This window comes from Venturia canescens, chromosome 1 (genome assembly GCF_019457755.1).
Source record: "Venturia canescens isolate UGA chromosome 1, ASM1945775v1, whole genome shotgun sequence".
Classification (NCBI taxonomy): Eukaryota; Metazoa; Arthropoda; class Insecta; order Hymenoptera; family Ichneumonidae; genus Venturia; species Venturia canescens.
Window position 1 is genome coordinate 8,140,521 of NC_057421.1, and position 21,579 is coordinate 8,162,099.

Sequence of the window (21,579 nt, forward strand, 5' to 3'; positions counted from 1 at the left end):
TTGAAATTATAAAAGATACTAAATTTCGAGCAGTTTTTCGAGGAAACAAACAGGATATTAAAAACGCTGTTTCTTTTTAGCAATCGGTCGTTTATTATTGTTCAAAAACTTGGTTCATGTAAAATCTTTATACAAAAAATTGAAGAAAATATTGGGCAAAGTTCGGATGAATTCACAGTGAGGTAAATTTGTTAATTCTTAAGATGAGCCCTGTGAATTTTGTTAAATCGTCGGACACACTCCCGTCGATACTTTTCCGTAAGCTCTCTCGGGATCCAAGCTTATTGTTTGTCCGTTTATCACTATATTTCTGATACAGCCGACATATTGCGCGTGAGAAGTACTACCACGTAACTTTTTGCTGAGCAAGGGATGTCCACCGATGAATACCGGATGCTTGGTCAAAACATCCGCCACAGTTTTGCCTCCGATGCCGGGAGGTGCGGAGTTGTGATCGACCGATAATAAAACGACGTTCCTCTGTTTGATAGCTGCAAAAGAAAAAGTGATTTTTCAAATTAGAATCATGCAAATTTCAGCTCGAATTTCATGGATAAACGAAAAACCAAGAGATTCTCAAAAATGAAAAGAAAAACTAAAATTTCGAATAATTTTTTTCAGTTTCCATTGAGAATTGAATGGAAAAAAATGTACGCAGACTTAACGCGGAGCCAAAACTCCGATGGTCAGAAACTTTTGGCCACTTAGGCCTGAAGAAAACCATAAAAAGTTGATTTACCTCTGATATTGTGCCAATTTCCATCGCAGAGAGAATGCAGAGTGGTCGGTATGAAGGAAGTTTCGATAGGTCCCTTGGCAGTCCGGACGAGGAACTTGATGGTTCCATTGACCATTTCGAGGAGTAAGAAGTCGCGTCTGCCGTGGATAGACAAGAGATGTCCGGAGGTGGATCGAGGTTTGATATCCAATTGGATGTCGACGCTGCGTCTAACGCTGAATCGATCAACAGCCTTGAACAAGTTGGTGCCATCGCCAGGGTAGAAGAAGAGTCCTGGTTCGACGCGTTTGGAGCAGGGAACGACGCCGACTTTGTCTTCGGGTTCGCCAACGGGTTGTCCGTTCATCATGAAATTGCCGAGGCAACCGGTGAAGGATTTGTTGAGGCCAATGTTGGCGATAACGTTGTTGGAAAGTTCAGCCAAAACGCCGCCGACGTAGAAGGGTGGATTGACGTTTATGATTTTGGATTGACCTTGGGAGTAACCGGTGATCATGGGTTCCTCGTCGACGAGCAATTCGCCGTAATTATCTTTTCTCTTGAAAACAACGGTGTGCCATTGATTGTCGTTGATTTTATTTTCACCAGTGAGAACGGCCGGTCCGCTGCCGCAATCGAACTTGTAATTGATTCGGCCGTCCTGAACGTAAACGGCTATTAAATCTTGACGGTTGAGATCACCGCTGTAAAAAATGATACCGTCGTCGGCGAGGGTCTTGAAGTCGATCTGGAAATCGTAGTCGTGCCTGTAGCGTCCTCGCAGGGTTCGGTACTCGAGTCTGCTGTACCTGACGGTTCCGAATCTCCAGGCGTTCTCGGTTTCGTCGTCGTAAGCCGGGCTGTAAGGTAAGCGACACTGGTCAACGTCCGGTGGCGGTGTTATTGATTCCTCCGTGGTTATCGGTTCCAGGTCCGGAAGTCTTTCGGTGACAGGAGAAGGAGCAGTGACCGGAGGTTCGCGGGGTCGACCTTCGAGCGGGACGTTGCCAGCGCTCATCGTGTTTCCCTCGTTCTCGTCCTCGTCGATTTCGATGACGCTCTGTAGAGTGCTCGAGGCGGAAGTGGCGACTTCGTAGTCGTCGGTGACGGGGGGCGGAGGCCAGTTGGGTATGACCGGCTCAACGAGAGGGGGCGAAGGCGACTGTTCTCCACCGGTGCACTTGCCCAGGAAGGCGTTTGGTTTTTCTTTCGTACTGGCGTAGTTGATAATGGCACCGTTGAGGGTCGTATCGCCGATGCATCCGACGAAGGGCATCGTGGATTTGGAGACTTCGGCTCCGGCGCCGAAAGTATTAGGCAAGCCGCCGATGTAGAGCACGCCGTCGACGACGCTCGACAAGGAAGAGCCGATGTCGGCGTTGTAATTCTCCGTGTCGTCGATGTCGAGCTGGAGCGACTGATCGACGTGAGTCGCGGTCACGACGTGCCATTCGTCGTCGTTGAAGACGCGCCCTGAACTCGATTGCGTCCGGAGCTCTTCGCCCTGGCTTTTGAAGACGAGGCGACCGTCGACGAGCGAAAGGAAAGTGTTGACGGTTTGATCGGGATTCGTGGCGTAGAATATGAGACCGTTGCTCGCTTTGGTCTTGAACTTCAAATTAATCTGAAGCACGTTGTCCGCCGTGATGTTGTTCCACTTGACGTAACCCGGCTTGTCGACGTCGAAGGACACGAGGCTCGCGAATTTGACGGGACAACCCGGCATGACTCCGAGAGCATGGAGGTTTCGACTGAGGTCTATCGACGTGTCGAGAATCACGAGGTCGTCGATGCACCCGTCGAAACCTAAGCTCGTCACCGTGCTTGGAATATGGTCGTCGGGCGCGTGCCCGCCAACGTAGAAAGCATCGGATGCCCGGTGGCTCTCGGCACGGCCGTTTCCTCCGGCTTTGGCAACGAGGACCCCGTCGATTTCCAGCACCCCGACGGTCTTGAGCCTCTTCGCTTCGAGCGTGTGCCATTCACCGTTGTTGTATTTGTCTTCCGACCTCAGAACGATCTCGCCGTCCCCGAGATCGAATTGATAGATCACCCTGCCGCTGTTCATCTCGATCGACAGGTATTGGTTCTTACGTTTCATCAAATAAATCAAACCGTTTTCAGCGAAAGTTTTGAATTTCAGAGTAATGCGGAACTTGAGAGTGTCCCACTGGACCTTGGCCGTCTTCATGCTCATCATCGCGAAGCCATTCCTGTCGAATCTGAAACCAGTCGGCGGCGCGAGGTCCGACAGGGTGTCGCGTTCTCCTGCAGGAGCGTTGTTCTCAGCGTGGACGAAGTTCCAGAAAGAAACTGGAATGTCACCGACGACGAGCTCCTCCATCGCACCCTCGAACGACGAAGCTGTAACCGCGTCCTGGATTTGGAAGGACGATGGATAACCCCCGACGAAGAGCTTCGAGTGATCCTTGTCCAGGTTGAATATCGCGTAACTACCGGAAATAACCTGCTCCGTTACGTAAAGCTGGTCTTTACCATCGCCACGATCCTCCCGGACGATGAACTTGACGTTTTTGCCGGTACGATCGACGATTATCTGACGCCATACGTCGTCCGAGACGAACTTTTTGCTTATCACTTTCTCCGGACCGGAACCGAGGTCCATTATCAGGACGGGGAATCCGCTCTCGATCATCAGCGCCATGTAGTCCTGGGTCTTGGTTCGTGGCACTTTCGTGTTGTCCTCGTTACCCAAGTAGAGGAGGAAACCGTTCGTTTTGTTGGTGCGGAAGTAGAGCGACAGTTTCGTGGAGGTTGCCAGCAGCGGAAGACTCTCCGGGTTCTTGAGCTCGAGAGTCGTGTTCCTGTAGAAGGTTACACCGGTTTTAACTCTGCCAGCCAATTCTCTTGCGTTTGCAACTTTGGTCTTCAACATTTCGAGCTTTTGTGACAAATCGTTGCCCCTCGACTCGATGCCTCTCTGCTTGTCGCCCAGTTTCTTCAGCAAGTCTTCGATGTTCGGTAAGATTTTGTTCACAGAATCCAATTGTTTTCGGCCCTGGGACACGTCCCTTATCGCGTCGGCCGTGTCCTTTGACAACTGTTTCGTGGCTTTGAGATTTTCCGGTATTTTTTCAACGATTCCATTCAATTTATCGAGTTTTTCGCCTACGGAATGGTTCAAGTCGGCAGCTTCCCTCGTGAATTCATCGATCAATGACGATCCGTCGGCGTTTCCTTGGTTCCGATTCGCCAGCCCGGAAGCGTCGTATTGGTCGTTGTGAAGATTTCGTATTCTCAAATCGATCACGTCCAAAGCATCTTCGTTTCTTTTGTTCTGTTTAGTGATTTCGGAAACGTCGTATTGGGCATCGCGAAGGTCTTGTTTCAATTTACCATTGGTTTTGGAGAGCGCATCGATCGCTTCTTGGAAAAGGTTCATCGACTTGGTGCGAGCGTCGTTCGTCCTTTTGCCAACGCCTTGAGACATGGTCGTGGCATTGTTGGCAGCCTGAAGAGCTTCGGCGGCGTCTTGGCGAGCCTCTCCAATGGTTTCGTCGATGTCGCGATAGGCTGAGACGGCCCGGACGGCGCTGGTGTTGCGAGTGTCGGTGAGGACGTTGTCGAGCTCGAGAGAAAGATTGTAGAGGTTTCTGGCGTGGTTTTCGGCGCGTAGGGCGAGGGCGTCCATGTCGTAGAGCTGCTGGTCGTTGCGCTCGATGGTTCCTCGGAGTTTTTCGGCGGCGGTATCGATCTCGTTGTGTTTCAAGTCGTCGATTCGATGGTCGGCTTCGTGGAGATAGAAAGTTGCGTTGCTGTTGAGTTCGGCGCCAGCGGCGATGTCTTCGCGGGCTTCCCCGGTGAAGTTTTTCACCAGGTCAAAGTTGCTGACTTGGCCGGCTCTCTTCGTTTCGCTGATGAGGTCGTTCGCCGTGGCAGCCAATTTGTCAGCTCTGTCGGCGAGTTTGAGAAGGTCGTCGACTTTGGCAGTGAAGTTTTTCACCTTTTCGGCGAGATGGTCGCTCGTCGAGCTCAAATTGCTCACGGGAAAACTGTAGTCGATCATTTCGGACACGAGGATGTTCGCTTGGCCGGCTTTGTCGTTGGCGGCGTCCCGGAACTTGGTGAAAGAAACGTCCTTGATCTGCTTCAGTATTTCCTCGGCTTCCTCGAGCGCTGAGTCCAGTTTAGCCCCGGTACCGCTTTCCACGTTGAAAGCGAGCGACTGAACTTCCCCGACGATCTTTTCGACGAGTTCAATCTCTCCGAGAACCTCCGTTTCCAGAGCGTTCATGTCCCGCAGAGTGTTTTCAGCCCCCTTTTTCCAAGTGGTGCTGTCCTCCGCCATGTATTCGATCTGTCGTCGTTGGTTCGTGACGTCCTGTTCCAACCGCGCGATTTCCCGTTGCAGCGGCACGAAGTCGATTCTCGTTGGATCGAGAGACTGCACTTCCGGCTCCAATTTCTTCACCGTCTCATTGATGAACCTGAGTCGTTGGTTGGTGAAGTGGCTCTCGGCTTGGGTTTCGAATTCCTTCAAAACCGGCGTCAGGAGAGCGTCGAGTTCGACGGTGACGTCGAGGAGGTTGTCGATGCAGGAGTCGCACTCGTAGCAACCGTCGCCTTCCTTCAGAACCCACCGGTGCGGACAGTGGTCGCATTTTTCCCCGATAACCCCGGGCAAGCAGGAGCACTGGCCCGTCGTCGTGTTGCACGAGGCACCGATCGAGTAGCCGGTGTTGCAGCCGCAGGAGATGCACCCTTCCGGTCCGTAGTTCCAGTAGCCGGCGATGCAGCGGTCGCATTTGCGTCCGGTCACCCCGGGCTTGCACCTGCACTGTCCGGTCGCCTCGTCGCACTGTGAGCTGTCCGAAGCCAAGCCGCAGTCGCAGGCTTCGCACCCGTTGCAAGTGGAAAACCCGAAATGGTTGACCTCGCAGGTGTCGCACTTTTCGCCGATTACGTTCCTCTTGCACTCGCAAATCCCGTTGTAACTGTCGCACTTTTCCATTCCGCATTGATCGCACAAACAACTCTGACAGTCTTTGCGGCCCACGGCGTCCCCGAAGTAACCGGGGGCGCACAAATTGCAAGCCTCTCCGTAAGTGTTGTTCAAACAGCGCAGACACTGGCCCGTTATCGAATCGCACGCGTCGATCTCGTTCGTATCGATGTTCCCTGAACACTCGCACGACTGACAATAAGCCCCCTCGACCTCCGGCCTTCCGAAGTAACCTGCCGCACACGACTCGCACCGCGCACCGTAATACCCCGGCTTACAATCGCAACTTATCTTGTCACCGTCCTCGTTCACCTCGCAACTATTCGCGAAATTGTTCGACGCTATTGGCAGTGGGCACGCGCATATCAAACAGTCCGAGGGGGTTCCACCCGTCGCGTTCCCGTAGTATCCTTCCTCGCAGTACTCGCAGTGATCTCCCGTTGTGCCGTTCTTGCAGTCCTGCAAACAAAAGGCACAACAAATTCATCAGTTTTGACGCTGTGACCGAATTCTCGTTTTTTCTATGTCTAAAATTACTATTTCCTGAATATAGTCTTATGTTTCAGTTGCTCAAGGAATTTCGTACCGGTTTTTTCTCTCGTTGCAGCTTTTCTGGGATAACGTTTCAAGGGAATGTTAATTTGAGACTCGTTGCGCCCGGATTTGCACGCATTAAATAACGCAATCATCAGCAAGCATTCTCAACGTTAAATAAAAAAAGGGACTAACCGAAAATTGGCAGTCTTTGACGAAATGACGATTGTTCTCGAGGCAATTAAGCCTCGAATTCGTAACCATTTTAAATAAACTATTTGTTAACTTGTTGCAAAAGTATTGACTGGAGTTCAACTCTTTTGGCCTTGACTTTTTTTTGGCTACTGAATTTTCTTTTTTTTCTATATTTTTTTTTACTGATATTGTACTCTTTACCTTTTGTAGTAACTAAACTAAAATTGAGTTATTGAAATTTTGTACTTTGGTCGAAAAAGAGTCGAAAATGCTCGCAATCTTCAATAATTTAACCTCAATCAGTCTTTTTCATTGGAATTATTGTTTGTCTCTGTAAAGTTGAAAAAATATCTTCAATTATTTTCGAATTTAATCACTCGCTGGGAGAAAGAGTGATTCATTTAGATTTTCATGATTTCTCTTGGCCAACTTTGCCTTTTTCCTAACTCCTGTTGATCGTCGATATACGGAAAGACTTTTATACGAATATTTCGGATGAATTTACTAGAAAAATTTTCTATGTTTTATAGCAGCGCTGTTCTATATCGCGATTCTATTACATTTCACCAAAGTGCATAGTAATTTTGATGCCGAAAGCAGTTCTCTCAAATTTTACTGTGTACGACAGGCAAAATTTAGATCCGCGACATTCTTACATCGAACGATTTGTCGATATCCGAACGTCACTCGTGTCTTTGGCGAAATGTTAAAAATTGGTGAATCGGACTGGACAAATTGCTTGAAATTTTACCATGTGCCACTGGTTAATTTTCATGTTTATACGGAGCAACGCCTCTGTGCAAACTATGCAATTTTTCGTATAGCACAGAGAAACGACTGCTACGTTATCTTCTAAATTTTCATCAAATCATTTAATTATTTACTATGTTTTTGATGAAAATTCGCTCGGTGTTAATTTTTGATATAGTACAGCGCGTTATTTACTATGAACTGTGGCAATGGTTCCCCAAACTTTTGCATTATTTGACCCACTCTGTAGCGATTATTATTTTAATATCGATGTGGTCCGACGTTACTATAAAAACATAGTAATTTTTGCTATAAAAGTATCTCCGTGTAGTAATCTGCAAGTTTGGCAATAACCACAGAAAAATTGTGAGTGCTCTTACGTGGCAAACTCCGGTCTTGACGTCGCAAGTTTCGGCGTGTCCGTTGCACTGACACTTGACGCAGTAGCCTCCGGAGGGTCCAGAATCGACGCGATAGTAACCAGGCGCGCATTCTTCGCAAGACAATCCCTGATAGTTGGGTGGACATTGGCAGTGTTCGACGCTGCTGACGGGGGCGCTATTGTAGCTGTAAAGGTCGGTAGCCTCGTCGAGTGTGACGTCAGAAATCATGGCTTGGACGCTGGGCTTCCAGTAGGTCGCTCTGATGTAAATGCCTTGAAGGTCCTCGAGAACGGTGAGCAGTTGCTCCCGGCTGACCGGCAAATTCGTCGATGTGAGGAAGTTGCTCTCAACGAGTTTGAAGGAGGCGTGGAAGCGAGTGGAAGAGGGCGGTTGCTCGTCGCAATAATGGAGGAGGAAGGCGCCGGCGCCGTAGAGAACAACGTCGGCGCCTGGAACAGCCTCGCCGAAGGGCCCGGTCGTGTAGTGGACCGTGTAGTTCAACAGGCCGCCGTAAGAGGTCAATTTTTTACCGAGGTAATTACCAGGAGCGGAGAAATAAACTATGTTGGAAAAGGTCTCCGGGCTCGTGAGGCCGACGATGGTCGTGGTGTCGTTGATGTCCTGAGGCTCGACGTTGAGGACGGTGACGTTGCCAGGGGTCTTTTCGTCGACGATAACAACGTCCCAGTCGATCATATTGTTGGTGAATGTTTTGTAGAGATTGGCAGATGAGCAACGGCTCGTTTTGCCGAAGCAGAAACACTTGGAGCAGCCCTCGGAGTTGTCCGCTTGGATGTTGAAGGTCCCTTCTTTGCAAACGTCACAGGCGGAGCCCTGGACGTTCGATTTGCAGTAGCACTCGGCGGTGTACTGATCGCAGATGTCTTTCGTGGTACCGCGGACGTCGCAGTCGCACTTCTCGCAGTGCGGGAACTGGGAGAAGCCGGCTTGACACTTGTCGCATTTACGGCCTACGACGTTTCTCTTACAAGTGCAATTGCCGGCGAACAAATCGCACTGGAGATCCCCGTCGAGGACACCCAGCGGGGAACAGTCGCACTCCTCGCAACCGATTATCGGGTGGAAACCGTACGTGCCGATCTCGCACTGGTCGCAGAGCTCCCCGACGACCCTCTCCGGACAAATGCACTCGCCCGTTTCCGGCTCGCAGATCGCGGTGCTCGGACAGTCGCAAGGCTTGCAGTTCGGGTATCCGTAAAATCCGGTTTTACAGATCTCGCATCTCCTCCCAATGATGTTGTCCTTGCAGGGACATTGGCCCCCGAACTTGGCGCACTCGAAGCTCTTGGTCCCCTCGCGGATGCAGTGGCACGGCAGAGCCCCGTTGTTGTAGTGAGTCGTCAGAGAGAAGACAGAATCTTTGCAGAAACCTTCGTCCGTGACGTTCAAATGGAAGTGATTGTTGCCGCAGCGCTTTATGAAGTCCTTCGTTTGATCGAACTGAATCTTCTTTAGCACTTTGGCGTTGTACTGATCCGCGGGCACGATGAGAATGTAGTGGAGCCAGACGCTCGCACCGGGGGCGGCTTTGAAGCTCAAAACGACGTTCTCAACGAGCTGGAACCTCTCGTTGCCATCGGCCTGGGTCAGAGTCGCGCGACACCCGCTGTTGCTCGGACAGTGCCCGAGGGGCAATTTCGCTTCGTAGAATTTACCGTTCTGGAGCAAAACCTCGAGCTCGAAGCCCGGGTGATCCGGTTGGTAGTAAAGGACGACGAAGACGTATTCCCCGGGCTGGGGAACCGTCGTCCTTATGTCGACGAGCGCGTCCTCGTCCTTCAGGTGGACGAGCTTCGTCGCGTTGTCGTAGATACCCGCTGGCCGGAAGCCGCTGTCGAGCTCCTCGTTCCCCGTGGCGAATTCGACTTTCTTAGGGTCCCCGGCGTCGGGGAACATCCCCTGGACGCATTTGCCGTCCTTACGGACGCAGACCGACTTCGGCTGGATGTAATCGAGGGACCAATCCTCGTAAGGGATCGCGACTATCGAATCGATCGCGACGTTCGAATCGGGCTCCCCGGTCAGCACGAGACTGACGTAATTCGAGGGGAAATTCAACACCGCGATCTTGCCGTATCGATCGGTCACCACTTGTCTGCAGATGCTCGTGTATTTGCACGGGTACAGAGTCGCTCTCCCTTTCCCGGAGGTGTTCGCCTCCACGAGGAGGGTCGAGGTCACGTCCTCGTTCGACGCCGTCAAATAAGTTATGACGAGCACGTGGAAGCCTGGCTTCGCGATCCTCAGTTCGAAGTGTATCTCCTCCTGGGCCCTGTTTATAAGCGGAATTTCCTCGACTCCGACTTCGGCCAAAACCGGCCGGTCGGTCAAGTACTCGTTGAGGGGTATTCGGACGCCGTTCTCGTCGACGAAGCCCCCCGTACCGCGAACGGAGTCGAACGGCTCGAGACTCGGATATCCGAAGTGGCGACAGAGACCTTTGTAGCCGATCTGACAGGGCACGTTGACGTCCTGAGTGAGGAGCGTCGCCTCGTAATATTCGGAAGGAAGGAGCACGAAGTAATCGAGGAAGAGGCTCTTGTCGGTCGCGATGCTGATCGTCCAGTAGCCGGGATTCATGACGAACGGGGTCGGCGAATTGCCGTGGACGCCGGCGACGGTCACGAAGGCGGGTTCGACGCTCGGCTTGAATTGGACGTCGGAAGACTGCTCGGACTCGTTCGGGTTGTCGGGCGTTATGACGATCTTGCCGATGACCGGCTCCCCGTTGCGGTTGACGAACCTCAGGACCATTCGGTAAAGAGAGGACTGTTGGACCAAAACTTTTTGGATTATTTCGTCCTGGAGAATGTTGAACACGGCGTAGCCTTTCCAGCTGTAATCCGGGAAGTGCTCCTCGTCGTAGCCGTAGCGAACGGCGCCGTTCGACGGCGTCCGGCCGTCTTCGACTTCGTAGCGGAATTGATGAAGCGTCGGGAAGTAATGAGCCTGCAGAGGCTGCTTGCAGTCGGCCCCGGTGACCCTGGGCTGGCAGACGCACTGGCCGGTTTCCTTGTTGCAAATGCTGCTCACCGAGCCCCCGATGTCGCAGCCGCAATCGTCGCATCCGAATAAATTCGACTCCCGGAGGTTGTACGTCCCGTCGACGCACTGCGAGCAGTCCCGACTCGTCGAGCCCGGCTTGCAGATGCACTGGCCGCTCTTCGGCTCGCATTCCCCGATGTTACCGATCACCCCGGGTATGTGGCATCGGCAGCTCTCGCACCCCTCCGGATTCGAGGCCACAAGATTCCAGTAGAGGGGCTTGCACTCGTTGCAGATTCGACCCTCGACCCGGTCCTTGCACTGGCACAGCTCGCCCGCCGGCAGGGAACCGCACCCGGTGAAAGACCTCACGACCCCGGCCGGGTCGCAGTTGCAGCCTTCGCACCGTGGGAAATTGTAAAATCCTTCCGTACACTGGTCGCAGCGCGGACCGTCGAAGTTCTCGTGACACTGGCATTCCCCCTCGGAGTCGCACGACACTCCGATCGAGCCGTGGCTGTCGCAGTCGCAGGCTATGCACTCCGGGTACTTGTAGTACCCTGGACTGCACTGGTCGCACGTACGCCCCGCGAAGTTGTCCAGACACGAACATTTGCCCGACGAATCACAGCTGACCAGGGAGGAGCCGATCGAGCTGCAGTTGCAGGGACGACAGTTCGGGTATCCGTAATATCCGCTGACGCATTGGTCGCACCTCGCCCCTCCGTAACCCTCCTTGCACAAGCACCTTCCACTTTCCTTGTTGCAAACCTCCTTCTCGGTTCCCCGGGCGTCGCAGTTGCAGAAGGTGCACGTCGGGTAGCCGTAGTAACCGTGCTCGCAAGTCTCGCAGCTTCGACCGCCGAAGTTATTCTTGCACGTGCAATTCCCGCTTACCACGTCGCACACGTCGCTCCTCGAACCGATTTCCGCGCAAGCGCAGGCCAAACAATCCGGGAAATTGTAATAACCCTCGGCACACAAGTTGCAATAGTGACCGGCGTAATTCGACTTGCAGGGACACGAACCCTGCTTCGCCTCGCAATGGTAACCCGAGGTGCCGTTCAGGAAACACTCGCAGGGACGACAGTTCGGGTAACCGAAATAACCGTAGTTACACGTGTCGCAATTCGGCGGCGTAAACTCCGAACGACACTCGCATCTTCCCGTCAAATCCGCACAGTTACCCGTCGAATTTGAATAGTTGCAGTTGCAAGCTGAAACACAATGGTTTACGAGTTTTTTTTTTTTTTTTTTTACATTTTTACCGACGTAGAACGCCGCGCTGGGAAAAACAAAAAGTTATTGGAACAACGAAATGTGGCGTTACGGGGCTCAAGGAGGGTGGATCACGAAATCAAAATAATCTGAATTTGATCAAATTTCGTGGTAACATTCTTTGGCATCGAGCATACAAATACAATTTTTTTTTTCAAATTTTTTTACCACGTGGTTATCGAATAATTGAGCGTTAAATCGAAGCTCTTATGGACGAGATGTATAATTGAATGTATGTAAACTGGTAGCACGTCTAAATATCACGTTAAAAAATCACGCACACAAAATCTCACAAGACCGAAAATAACTGTGACAAGACATCACATCGATAGTATATGAAGGCAAATCACGAATATATCACGAATTAATCGAAGCTCAATTCTGTATTTCTATGTTTGTTTAGGTTTGTTTGTGTGGGGATGTTTGGGTTTGTTTGAAACCACGCGCGTGTGAGTGTGCGTGTGTGTATGTGTGCGCGCGCGCTCAAATAATTGAATGGTGATACACTGTCTGTGTAATATTTTGTCGTGTGTTTTTTTATCGATGTGATATTTTGACAGTGTGATTTTTTGTCGTGTGATTTACAGTCATGGAACCATGTAAACTCTATGCTTATAGACGTGAACTTTAGTGTTCGATTATTCGAGAGAAAATCTAAAAAAATTGATATTGCCTTATATATTTTTAAAGAATAAATTAACCAAATTTTATTAAATTCTTATAATTTTGAAATTCTTCATATTTTCAACATGGTTTAGCATGGCAACATTGTGTCGCGCGATCCACCCTCCTTAAGGCCTTATATACACTTGCTGTTGAAAAAACGGGATTTTCTTGATTTTTTTTCGACTAGAAAATAAATGTTTATTGAAAAACTGAGAGCGACATTTATTAGTTCGTGTACTTGTACATTTTTTTTCATCAAAAAATTTCTCAAAGTGGCGCAACTCCAGCTGTGATCAAGTAGCACCTTTTTTTGAGCAGCAGTTACGGTCGACATGATAACTAAAAAATTGTTAAGGTATTCCTTTCGCAGGGCCGTAGTTTTTGGTGTCGCAAACTAGCGCTCTCGAAATTTGGACTGATTCCTAACCTCTGAGAAGTTGGCTTCTGCCATTTTTCCAACTTCTATCGTTGATATCTTTTTTAAACATTCGTTATTTTATTTTATCGTTGCTATGGATTCCTTACATTTTTTTCTATCCGTGAGACAGTTTATATCAGAAATTTAGAGTTATTCGGTGTACGAATTATTTTACGACTTTTAACATTTTAATTCTTCATTAAATGATCGATAACCTGACCTGAAATTTCGCCAATCTATTTGGATGCAGTTGTACTTTACTGTAAATTAAAATCAGTTTTTTTTAGGGATTTCGGGTTCGTGAAAGGAATACCTTAATCCAATCCATACGAAATTTATACCACTTATTTATTATAATAATAGCTCGGGCCTGGACGAAGGATTTTTAAAAACTTTAATTTAAACAAAAATGGCGCCTGTTTTAACAAAAAATTCGTTTTTTCAGGTGCTAAATTTTCGATTTTTTTGTTACAATTTTTTGTTTTCCAACGAAATACGAAATCCTTCGTCCAGGCTCTAGCTATTATTATGATAAATAAGTGGTTTCAATTTCGCATGGATCGGATTAATAGTTTTTCAGTAATCGTGTCCACCGCAAAGGTATTTTTCCAAAAAGACGATTCTGAGATAATCGTGTATTTAAAGATTCAAGTATTAGAGGACCGCGTGCACCGAGCGGTCGACTGAAATACCCAGAGCTACGAATCTAATGCTCCGACCTTTATGAAATTTGGTGAGAATATTCTTCAGCATTGTACTTGAAGAATATGTGATAAAAAAATTTCGATTTTTCCCCCCATAACAAGGCCTTAAAAACGATTAAACGAATGAAATAGTTTCAAGTCAAACCGCAGATTCATTCTCTCTCTTTAACATTGCAGTTGAATAAAGAAAATTCTTCCTATAACATCAATTGCTGTGGAATCAACAATTTTTTTTTTACTCTCGAATTAGAAACCAACTGCTCGCGTCAAGTAACAAAGTTGTCAACGACGAATTCTCATTGGCGATTATAGCGGAAATACTGCAATCAGTTTTATGAAACTTTGATCGCCTACAGTTTCTCGTGACTTCTTTTGAAAAAAATTCATGAACGAAATGATTAGGAAGGAAGCGACGATGCTTGTACTCACGTTGACAAACGTCCGTGGCATTGAGCGGTTTGTCTCGAGGTCTGTAGAACCGAGGTTTGCAACGATTGCAGTTGATTCCTTCGGTGTTGTGTGTACAATTTTGGCAGATTCCACCGCCCTCGTAATTGCCATGGATATCAAGAGACAAATGGTCCTCGTCGATCTTCGGATCGTATACGCACTCGCTCGAGTGGCCGAAACAGTTGCAAGCTGCGTCAAAAAATTGAAAAAATTCAATTTCCTTGTCGAACTAAATTGGAGGAAGATTCCTCGGCTCGATCCGTCTACAAATATTCATACTCACGCTCGCAAGTGAACTTCTTGAAGGTCGTGGACTGCTGCCACTTTTTCTGCTGGAATCCCGGGCGGCAGGATGCACATTGAGGTCCGTAAGTGTTGTGCTGACATCGACAAACGAGTTTCTTTGGCTCAGACGGGTCTAGAATGTCACAGGTATCAGCGTGGCCATTGCACATGCAGCGACCACCGATGCTGATGTCTTTTATCGAGTAAAAATACTGAAAACAAAATCATCGAAATTATCGAATTTTGCTCCGAATGTCGAGCAGCGACGGACGCGTTCCAGGCATCTGGCTTTGCCGGTACAGGCAAACCCAGTAGTCGGAGGGGTGACCGTCGAGTTTTCGAGCTGATTCGGACTTCGGAACTGATTTCTGATTTCTTCAAAAATGACAAAATGCCGCCATTTTTTCAAAAACAACGAAAAAGCACGTTTTTCATCGTTTTTTATCAACGATTTTAGTACGATACACTTTGAAATATGTAAAGTTTCGAAAAATGCAATAAAAAAAATCAATTTCTTAAAATTTCTAATTCGGGTAGACCCCTTAAGACTCCGATTAATCATAAAAAGAAGTCGCTACAACCGACGGTACTCTGAGAGTCTCGAAGGAACATCAAAGCTAGTGGACCGAAGCTTGTGCTGGGAATCCGGAAAACACATGTGAAGGAGCGACGAGGGGTTTAAGGCCGTGGAATTTTCTTTTTTCGGTGGAGCAGAACTGCATTCGTAAAGGGGCCACAGAACTCACAATTGGTACTCTCAATTTTAGATTGCAATGGAAATCCATGGATTTCGGGTTGTTCCTGAGCGCTAATGACGTTTCTGTACCTTTATTTCCCTCTAACAAATCAAAGTCCGATATTTTCTTTGAAGATTACGTTTGTAAGTCGAGAAAAAAGATGGGATTGAATTTTCCACGTGATAAAGCGCTCGAAATAATTTTCAAAGCGATTGGAGCCGCAGAAATATTTGAAGAATTACGTGCACGACTGGAGCTTTCGAATGATGAAAGCCTCGAATTCATTGGAGTCTTATGAAAGCGCGAGCTAAGAGGTCGTAAAGTTTATCGTGCTTTCGCGAGCATAGGACGGCGATAAACTCCGTCGCTTTCTTCTGCTTAAACGGGGAAGATAAATTTTGACGGTTTATGGATATAATCATCGTGAAATGGGTCAAAATTTGATTCGACGCTTCAATGATTATGGAAGCGTGTATACGTGCGACTCGATTCGCGTTTTTTAATCCGCAGATCGTCCAATCACCAAGAATATTTCAAAATTTTACGAAAAATCGTAAAAACAACAGCTGGAAATTGAAATTTGCAAATTGCTTCCTCAAGATGCTCAAGATGCGCGATGCTCAAAGCTTGCTTTACGAAGTGCTATATTTTTCATTTTGGCTTCCTCATAGAGGAAGCTTTAAAAACTTGAGAAAGCAATTTGTTACTTTTAATTTTTTTTTAAATAAAATTTCAACTTATTTATCGACTTTTAACTTTTCCAAATTAATTTCCAAAAATTAAAGCGGATTTTTCAAAAAACTCATATTTTCGTAAAATTCAAAAAATCATAGAATTTATAAAAAAATCTATTTATAAAAAAAAAAAAAGTAAATACTAATAAATCTCAAAATTTCCGGAAGTTAGAGCGTCGAAACTCTTTTTTTTAAATTTCAAAACGTCGTAGGATTCGTATTTTTTTACAAATTCTTACAAAATTATCAGAGAATGAAGAGCTTCATCAGATTAACAATTATTCAAAACGGTAGTGCTGTATCTCAAATCGTTTTCGAGTTATAAGCGTTTGAATTTTGCAGTGCCATGACACACACACACACACACACACACACACACACACACACACACACACACACACACACACACACACACACACACACGCACGCACACACACACACACACACACACATCTGGACATTTTTTTCTAGATATGATTTTCCGATGTTTTTGGACATTTTGAGCACATTGACATTGAAAACTGGAAAAAAAAGAAAAAAATCATCCTCACGTAGCTTCCTTTATGAGGAAGCAAAAATCGATGAAAAACATTGAAAATTTGGACGACTTTAGAAAAGTTTAAGCAAGTCCCTCGCCTCCGTCGATCCCAAGACAGAGGATTGTGAAATAAAAAAAAGGGGGATGAAATAAAATCATACGCACACGTCGCGTAACAGTCGGATCTTGTCTCGCAACTGACATCAAATGTCCGAGCAGATTTTTCGTCCTCAAAAATCGAAATCGGACGTTGGTCGCTCTCGTCCATTCTTGCAGGAGCGTCGAATTGAAATAGTGCTTGGCGGATGGTCGATTGTTGAGAATGGAAATAGGTATTTCGCCACCTTCGAGGGGCACGATTTTCGAGTATTCCGTCGTGCAGATGACGCTGTCGTCTCGGGTTATCGGCGCGTGACTGTCGATCCCAAAGTAGGTTAGACAATCGCTCGAAGAATCCGAAAAGTATTGCCACGGTGACCAAGTTTTTCCGTAATCTTTCGATTTCTCGAGGATCCACAGGCCTGGGCGAGGCGAATTTCCCATACGGATGTAAACATACGCGACGTGAAATTCCTGAAAAAAATCATTCGCCAAAAAATCGTTAAAATACACGAAAAATCTCGTTTTTATGTTTTTCTCTCATTTTTACGGATCAAAATCTCCTCAACGTTTTTTTTTAATTCCTAACGACGAATCTCAATGTTGCGGGATCTTGAGTGAACGAAGAAAAATCCCCTCGAAAAAGGCTCTGAGCGCCAGATGTGCTTAAAATACGAGACTCTCGTCTTCGTCCAACTGCCACGAACCTACGCGTGAGAGCCTTTCTCGCCGTCTCATCTCCGTTGAAACATCTAAACACATGTGGCCCCATAGCAGCCTCGTAACGCTTATGAAAAGAACGGAATAAACGTGACCCCCGCAGTTTAGGGCTTCCACGAATACACTCGGTCCTTTGTCAATGCGGAGGTACGTCGCGCTACTGAAAATATCATAAAACGCTCATGCACCGAGGCTTCTTCAGACTCGACATTTCGACAGGCTCCGGTGAATCGAGAAAACATCGAAAAAATTATTTTTAATCAATTTATTCATTTAATCAATTAATCAATTAATCAATTTAATAAAAAATCCAGAATTTTCAAAGAATCGATTTTTTTGGGGATTACTATTCTCTATAGTTTTGGGCGTATTTCTGTGAAAGTCGATTGTAAAAATTCCCTGTAGATCGAAAGTTATTGTGGAAAACGTGACTGCTTAAGGAGAAGGCTGGATGCGCAGTTGAAACTTTAAATGCGTTTTTCTCAAAACTACTTTTTCCGACACGGTCTGCGTGATAACTCGTACAGTTTTTAATATTTCTTGATCCATTTTTTTTAAATTAAAATTTTTTTTAAGGATAATTATGACACGAAGTGCACACTTTTTTAAAACTTATTCCGTAAATTGCTGAATTTTTCGAATTTCAAAAATCCGGCCCGACAGACTATGACTACAACTTTATTTTCCAAGAACTTTTTTACGTTTTGCAGATCTGTCAACATTTCAAGAAGAAATTATGCAGACCGTGGAGCAACTTTTTTTCACAGTGCTTCAGGAAACGCGATTTTTTATGTTGTAATTTTAGAGAAAAAAAGTGAAATAAACTTTTTTACAAAGTTTAAATACGAATAAACGACGTGTGAAAATTATTTTTATTTATTTCTCTTGCTATCTCTTCTAAAAAATGTTTTTATTTTAACACGTTTTACGCACTGCTGAACGCGTGTAAGGCCTCAATATTTTACGGAATTGAGAATTCATTTAACGAAAAAATCATTTCGAAATTCGTCAACTTGGGACTAGCACATGAAAATTTATAAAGCAAATGGACGCGAATGATTGAAATTTTGGTTTCTTTCGTGAAAAGAAAAAATATTTTTTTGCCTTTTGTATCCAAAAATTGATTTATTGAGAAAAAACATTGAAAATAAGTGCACTCGTAATTGAAATTGAAAAACGAGTGTAACGAATTCGTGAAAAAAATGGACTTCAATGAAACGAATTTATCCAGTAATTTTCTCGATACTGGAACAACCGAAATCATTCATTTTATAATTATTCAGCCACAGTGCGAGAACAGCAAAGCTGTTTACGACCCGATTCGTGTTATCGAGTATACTGCAGTCCGAGAAACTATTCCGCAGAAAAAAAATGTGGTAACGATTCGAATACGAGGGTACAGGAAAGCCAGATATACGAGCACATCTCGTTCTGATAATTTCTTCGAAAAGATAATTCGTTTCCCTTCTGCTCAGGAAGTCACCCACGACCCCGATAAAGAATATTTCGTATTTGTGAATAACGAAAAAGCGAGTTCTCTCACTCTCTAAAACTAGATTAACCGGTTGACTGGTGAGCTTTTTTCCAGTTTTTGTCCCAAAACTGGTACGAGCCAATATGTTACCAAAAATCACAATAATTTATTTCTGAGGGTTTTCAAGCTTGCTGATCCCATTTTCATGTGATAAAGCATGAAATTTTCGCAGTGAAAAATTAACAAATTTCACCCTGAACCCTTATTTTTCACATTTTTCGGGGGTAGCGAATTTTGTTTGATTTCGATGAAAAATTCGAGTGTGATAAAAAACTAAAAATTTTCATGTCATATAGCATGAAAATCCATTGAAAAAACGAAAAATTTCACCCTCAACCTTCGATTTTCCCCATTTCCAAGTTCAAAATTAAGTTCAAAAATCGACTCAGCGACCCAAAAAACCACTGTATACCAATTTTTGTCCAAATCGGTTGAAAATTGAAAAAGTTATTTCAATATGTACACATATGGTACAAAGTCAGAATGGGCCCGACTTTTTTTTGTACATGTATGATCCAATACCAGTCAACCGGTTAAACTAAAAATACTAAAAAAAAAAAAAAAAAATCATTTTTTTCAGTCGAAAATATTAAAAAATTGTATGCACAGATTTTCGTGCAACAAACTCAGCTTTTAACTTCTCAGCTCGATATTTCTTTTCGTCCATTGGAACTTTAGCTCGGACCTTTATTCATGCAATCCTCCGCGAGTATAATTGAATGAAAATCTATGAAAAAGTAAAGATGATTTCACCTGTTCCAGGTCGATGGTGAGGTTGACCTCGTTGTACTTCATGGAACGTGACAAGGGCGGGGATTGCCACCAGGTTTCCATCCCATCGACGGCATGTTCGGGCGGATGGTTTTTCTCCGGATTCGATGGATCGCAATAATCGCAAACCTGTTGATCGAAGATAAAATGTATTGGTGCACATGGTGATGGCGTTGGGGCATCTGAGAGTTCATTCGCCCCTTCGGAGTGGAGCGTTATCGTTTAACGAGTCGGTGATAACCGTCGCGGGACCTCTCGGACTTCCTACATCTCGGTGGCTCAGTTTTCCTCGTGAAAATGAGATGGAAATTATTTGGGAGAGGAAAGAAAAGCGAACGGTGAAAGATTGCTTTGTGGGGTGGGGGGGGGGGGGGTCAAGCCAGCTTTATCAGTTTTTTCTTATCGAATGTTCGAGCCAACGCGAGTTTTCTACGTGACCCGACATTTCTGAGGGCCATAAAAATCGGAGAGTTTCCATTCCGCTCTGTTTCGTGGGCTCTGATTTTTGGAGGCTCCATTTTCATTGATTTTTTGCTCGAGCCCTCTCCGCTTATTTTTCCACTTGCAAAACGCAAAGTTCTTCGCTCTTTGATGGGGTGCCAATAATTTTGTGGGCTCGCGAGCCTTTTTCTTACTGGAGCAAACTATTCTCAAATCAAACGCGCTCGGTTCTCGTCAGCCGTCCAATTCAGTTTTATTCGCCTCTCGAATGCGAGCATTAATCCGCAATATTTACGAACGAGCGCATTCCCAGCCAATCAATTGACTCGTTCGCGTTAATGCCAAGAATTCTACGTTTTTCACTCATAAAAAAGCTCTTTGAATCTCGGCTCACAAAAATTCTCGATTCGTTACAACGATTCGTCGTTTTTCCTCATTCCGTCATCCTTCCCTCAAATGAGCGTTGAATATTTGAAATTTTTTCTATTTATTCGTGAATCAAGCTCAATTTATCGAGGACATTGTAAAAAAAAAATCAAAAAATCAAATTTTCTGACGCCCCGAAAACTCGTCGAAACGAAATCCGATTTTTTTCACTATTTTTAACACGAAATCGATTTGATATTTACCACCGCAGTTTAAACTTTTAAGCAAATCCAGCCAGAAAGGTTAATCCTGACGATAATTGAAAAAAATTCATAGGAAAATAAAACGAAAAAAACGAAAATAAATAAAAATAGAAAATGAAGATAAAAGAAAATTTGCGAGTTCAGCGCAGCCGAATAACAAAATAAAGAAAAAAAAAACGTTTTGAAAAAACATTGAAGAAAAAACTCCCCACTGGAAAATTATGTAGCGCATCGAAAATAAAATGAAGTCCAGAAAAAAGTGAATGTTGGAAAAAACAACACAGTGAAAAGTTTTCACAAAATAATTTATCTTCAAACTCCTTCGCTTAAGAAAATAGAAGTAAACATTAAAAAAAAATATTGAAAATATATAAAAAAAAAAACAAAAAACAAAAAAAAAGTATTGAAAATAAAATGAAGTCGAGAAAAAAAAACGAATAATACAAATGACAAGATAATTGTAGATTCGACTTGAACAAGCTCGCCGAGTGGATCGGAAACGCTCGGAAAATGGAATAATTAAAACTCACTTGTCCCTGGATGAGATTAATATCCTCGTTCTGATCGGAATTAGCACCGACCAATCTGCAAAATAATTCGGGTCCGGTCGTGTTGTAACCGCAAGTTGCGGAAGCGTAGATTTTCTTTCCTTCGGCTAAATTGAAATAAGGCGGAGTGAGATTTTCGGTGTCGGATTGTCGGACGACGAGGGGCAAAATAAGCAGCAGCCCCCAAAACCGCATGACGGATCGTAGTTGCCGGCAACTCGGGGACGTTTTTCCTCACTATTCGTGCACTTATTTTCGAGATAAATTGAAGTCTCTATGGGCGGGGAGCCGCATGAGATTATTCGGTAAAAGGGAAGCCCCCGCGATGGAATATTTCGTCGTCACGTGGCGGCCCGATTATTATGAACGCTCGTTTCAAGGCGGACGAAGCCTCCGCGGCTTCTGGATCCACACTGAGAGACGAATGCTACCGAGAGATCTTTCAAAGCCGGAAAGGCCGACCGAGGGCTCGGATGCT

General features: G+C 45.7%; 1 protein-coding gene across 1 annotated transcript; it reads right to left on the reverse strand.

Moving 5' to 3' along the window:
- Positions 1-69: 69 nt before the first annotated feature.
- LanA (laminin subunit alpha) lies at positions 70-21,501 on the reverse strand. The gene is made up of 8 exons (XM_043410519.1): positions 21,084-21,501; positions 19,466-19,612; positions 16,525-16,932; positions 14,349-14,562; positions 14,045-14,254; positions 7,541-11,766; positions 740-6,140; positions 70-491 (listed from the first exon to the last, which is right to left on the reverse strand). Exons 1-8 carry the CDS (start codon positions 21,294-21,296, stop codon positions 223-225), a joined length of 11,088 nt encoding a protein of 3,695 aa, XP_043266454.1. The 5' UTR covers positions 21,297-21,501; the 3' UTR covers positions 70-222.
- Positions 21,502-21,579: the final 78 nt, after the last annotated feature.

Coding starts and splice junctions, on each gene's coding strand:
- LanA (XM_043410519.1), bottom strand. CDS start 21,296: ATGCGGTTTTGGGGGCTGCTGCTTATTTTGCCCCTCGTCGTCCGACAA. Junction 16,933..19,465: donor TCACCATCGACCTGGAACAG/GTGAAATCATCT, acceptor GATTTTTTTCAG/GAATTTCACGTCGCGTATGT. Junction 14,563..16,524: donor ATCCGACTGTTACGCGACGT/GTGCGTATGATT, acceptor TTTTGTTTTCAG/TATTTTTACTCGATAAAAGA.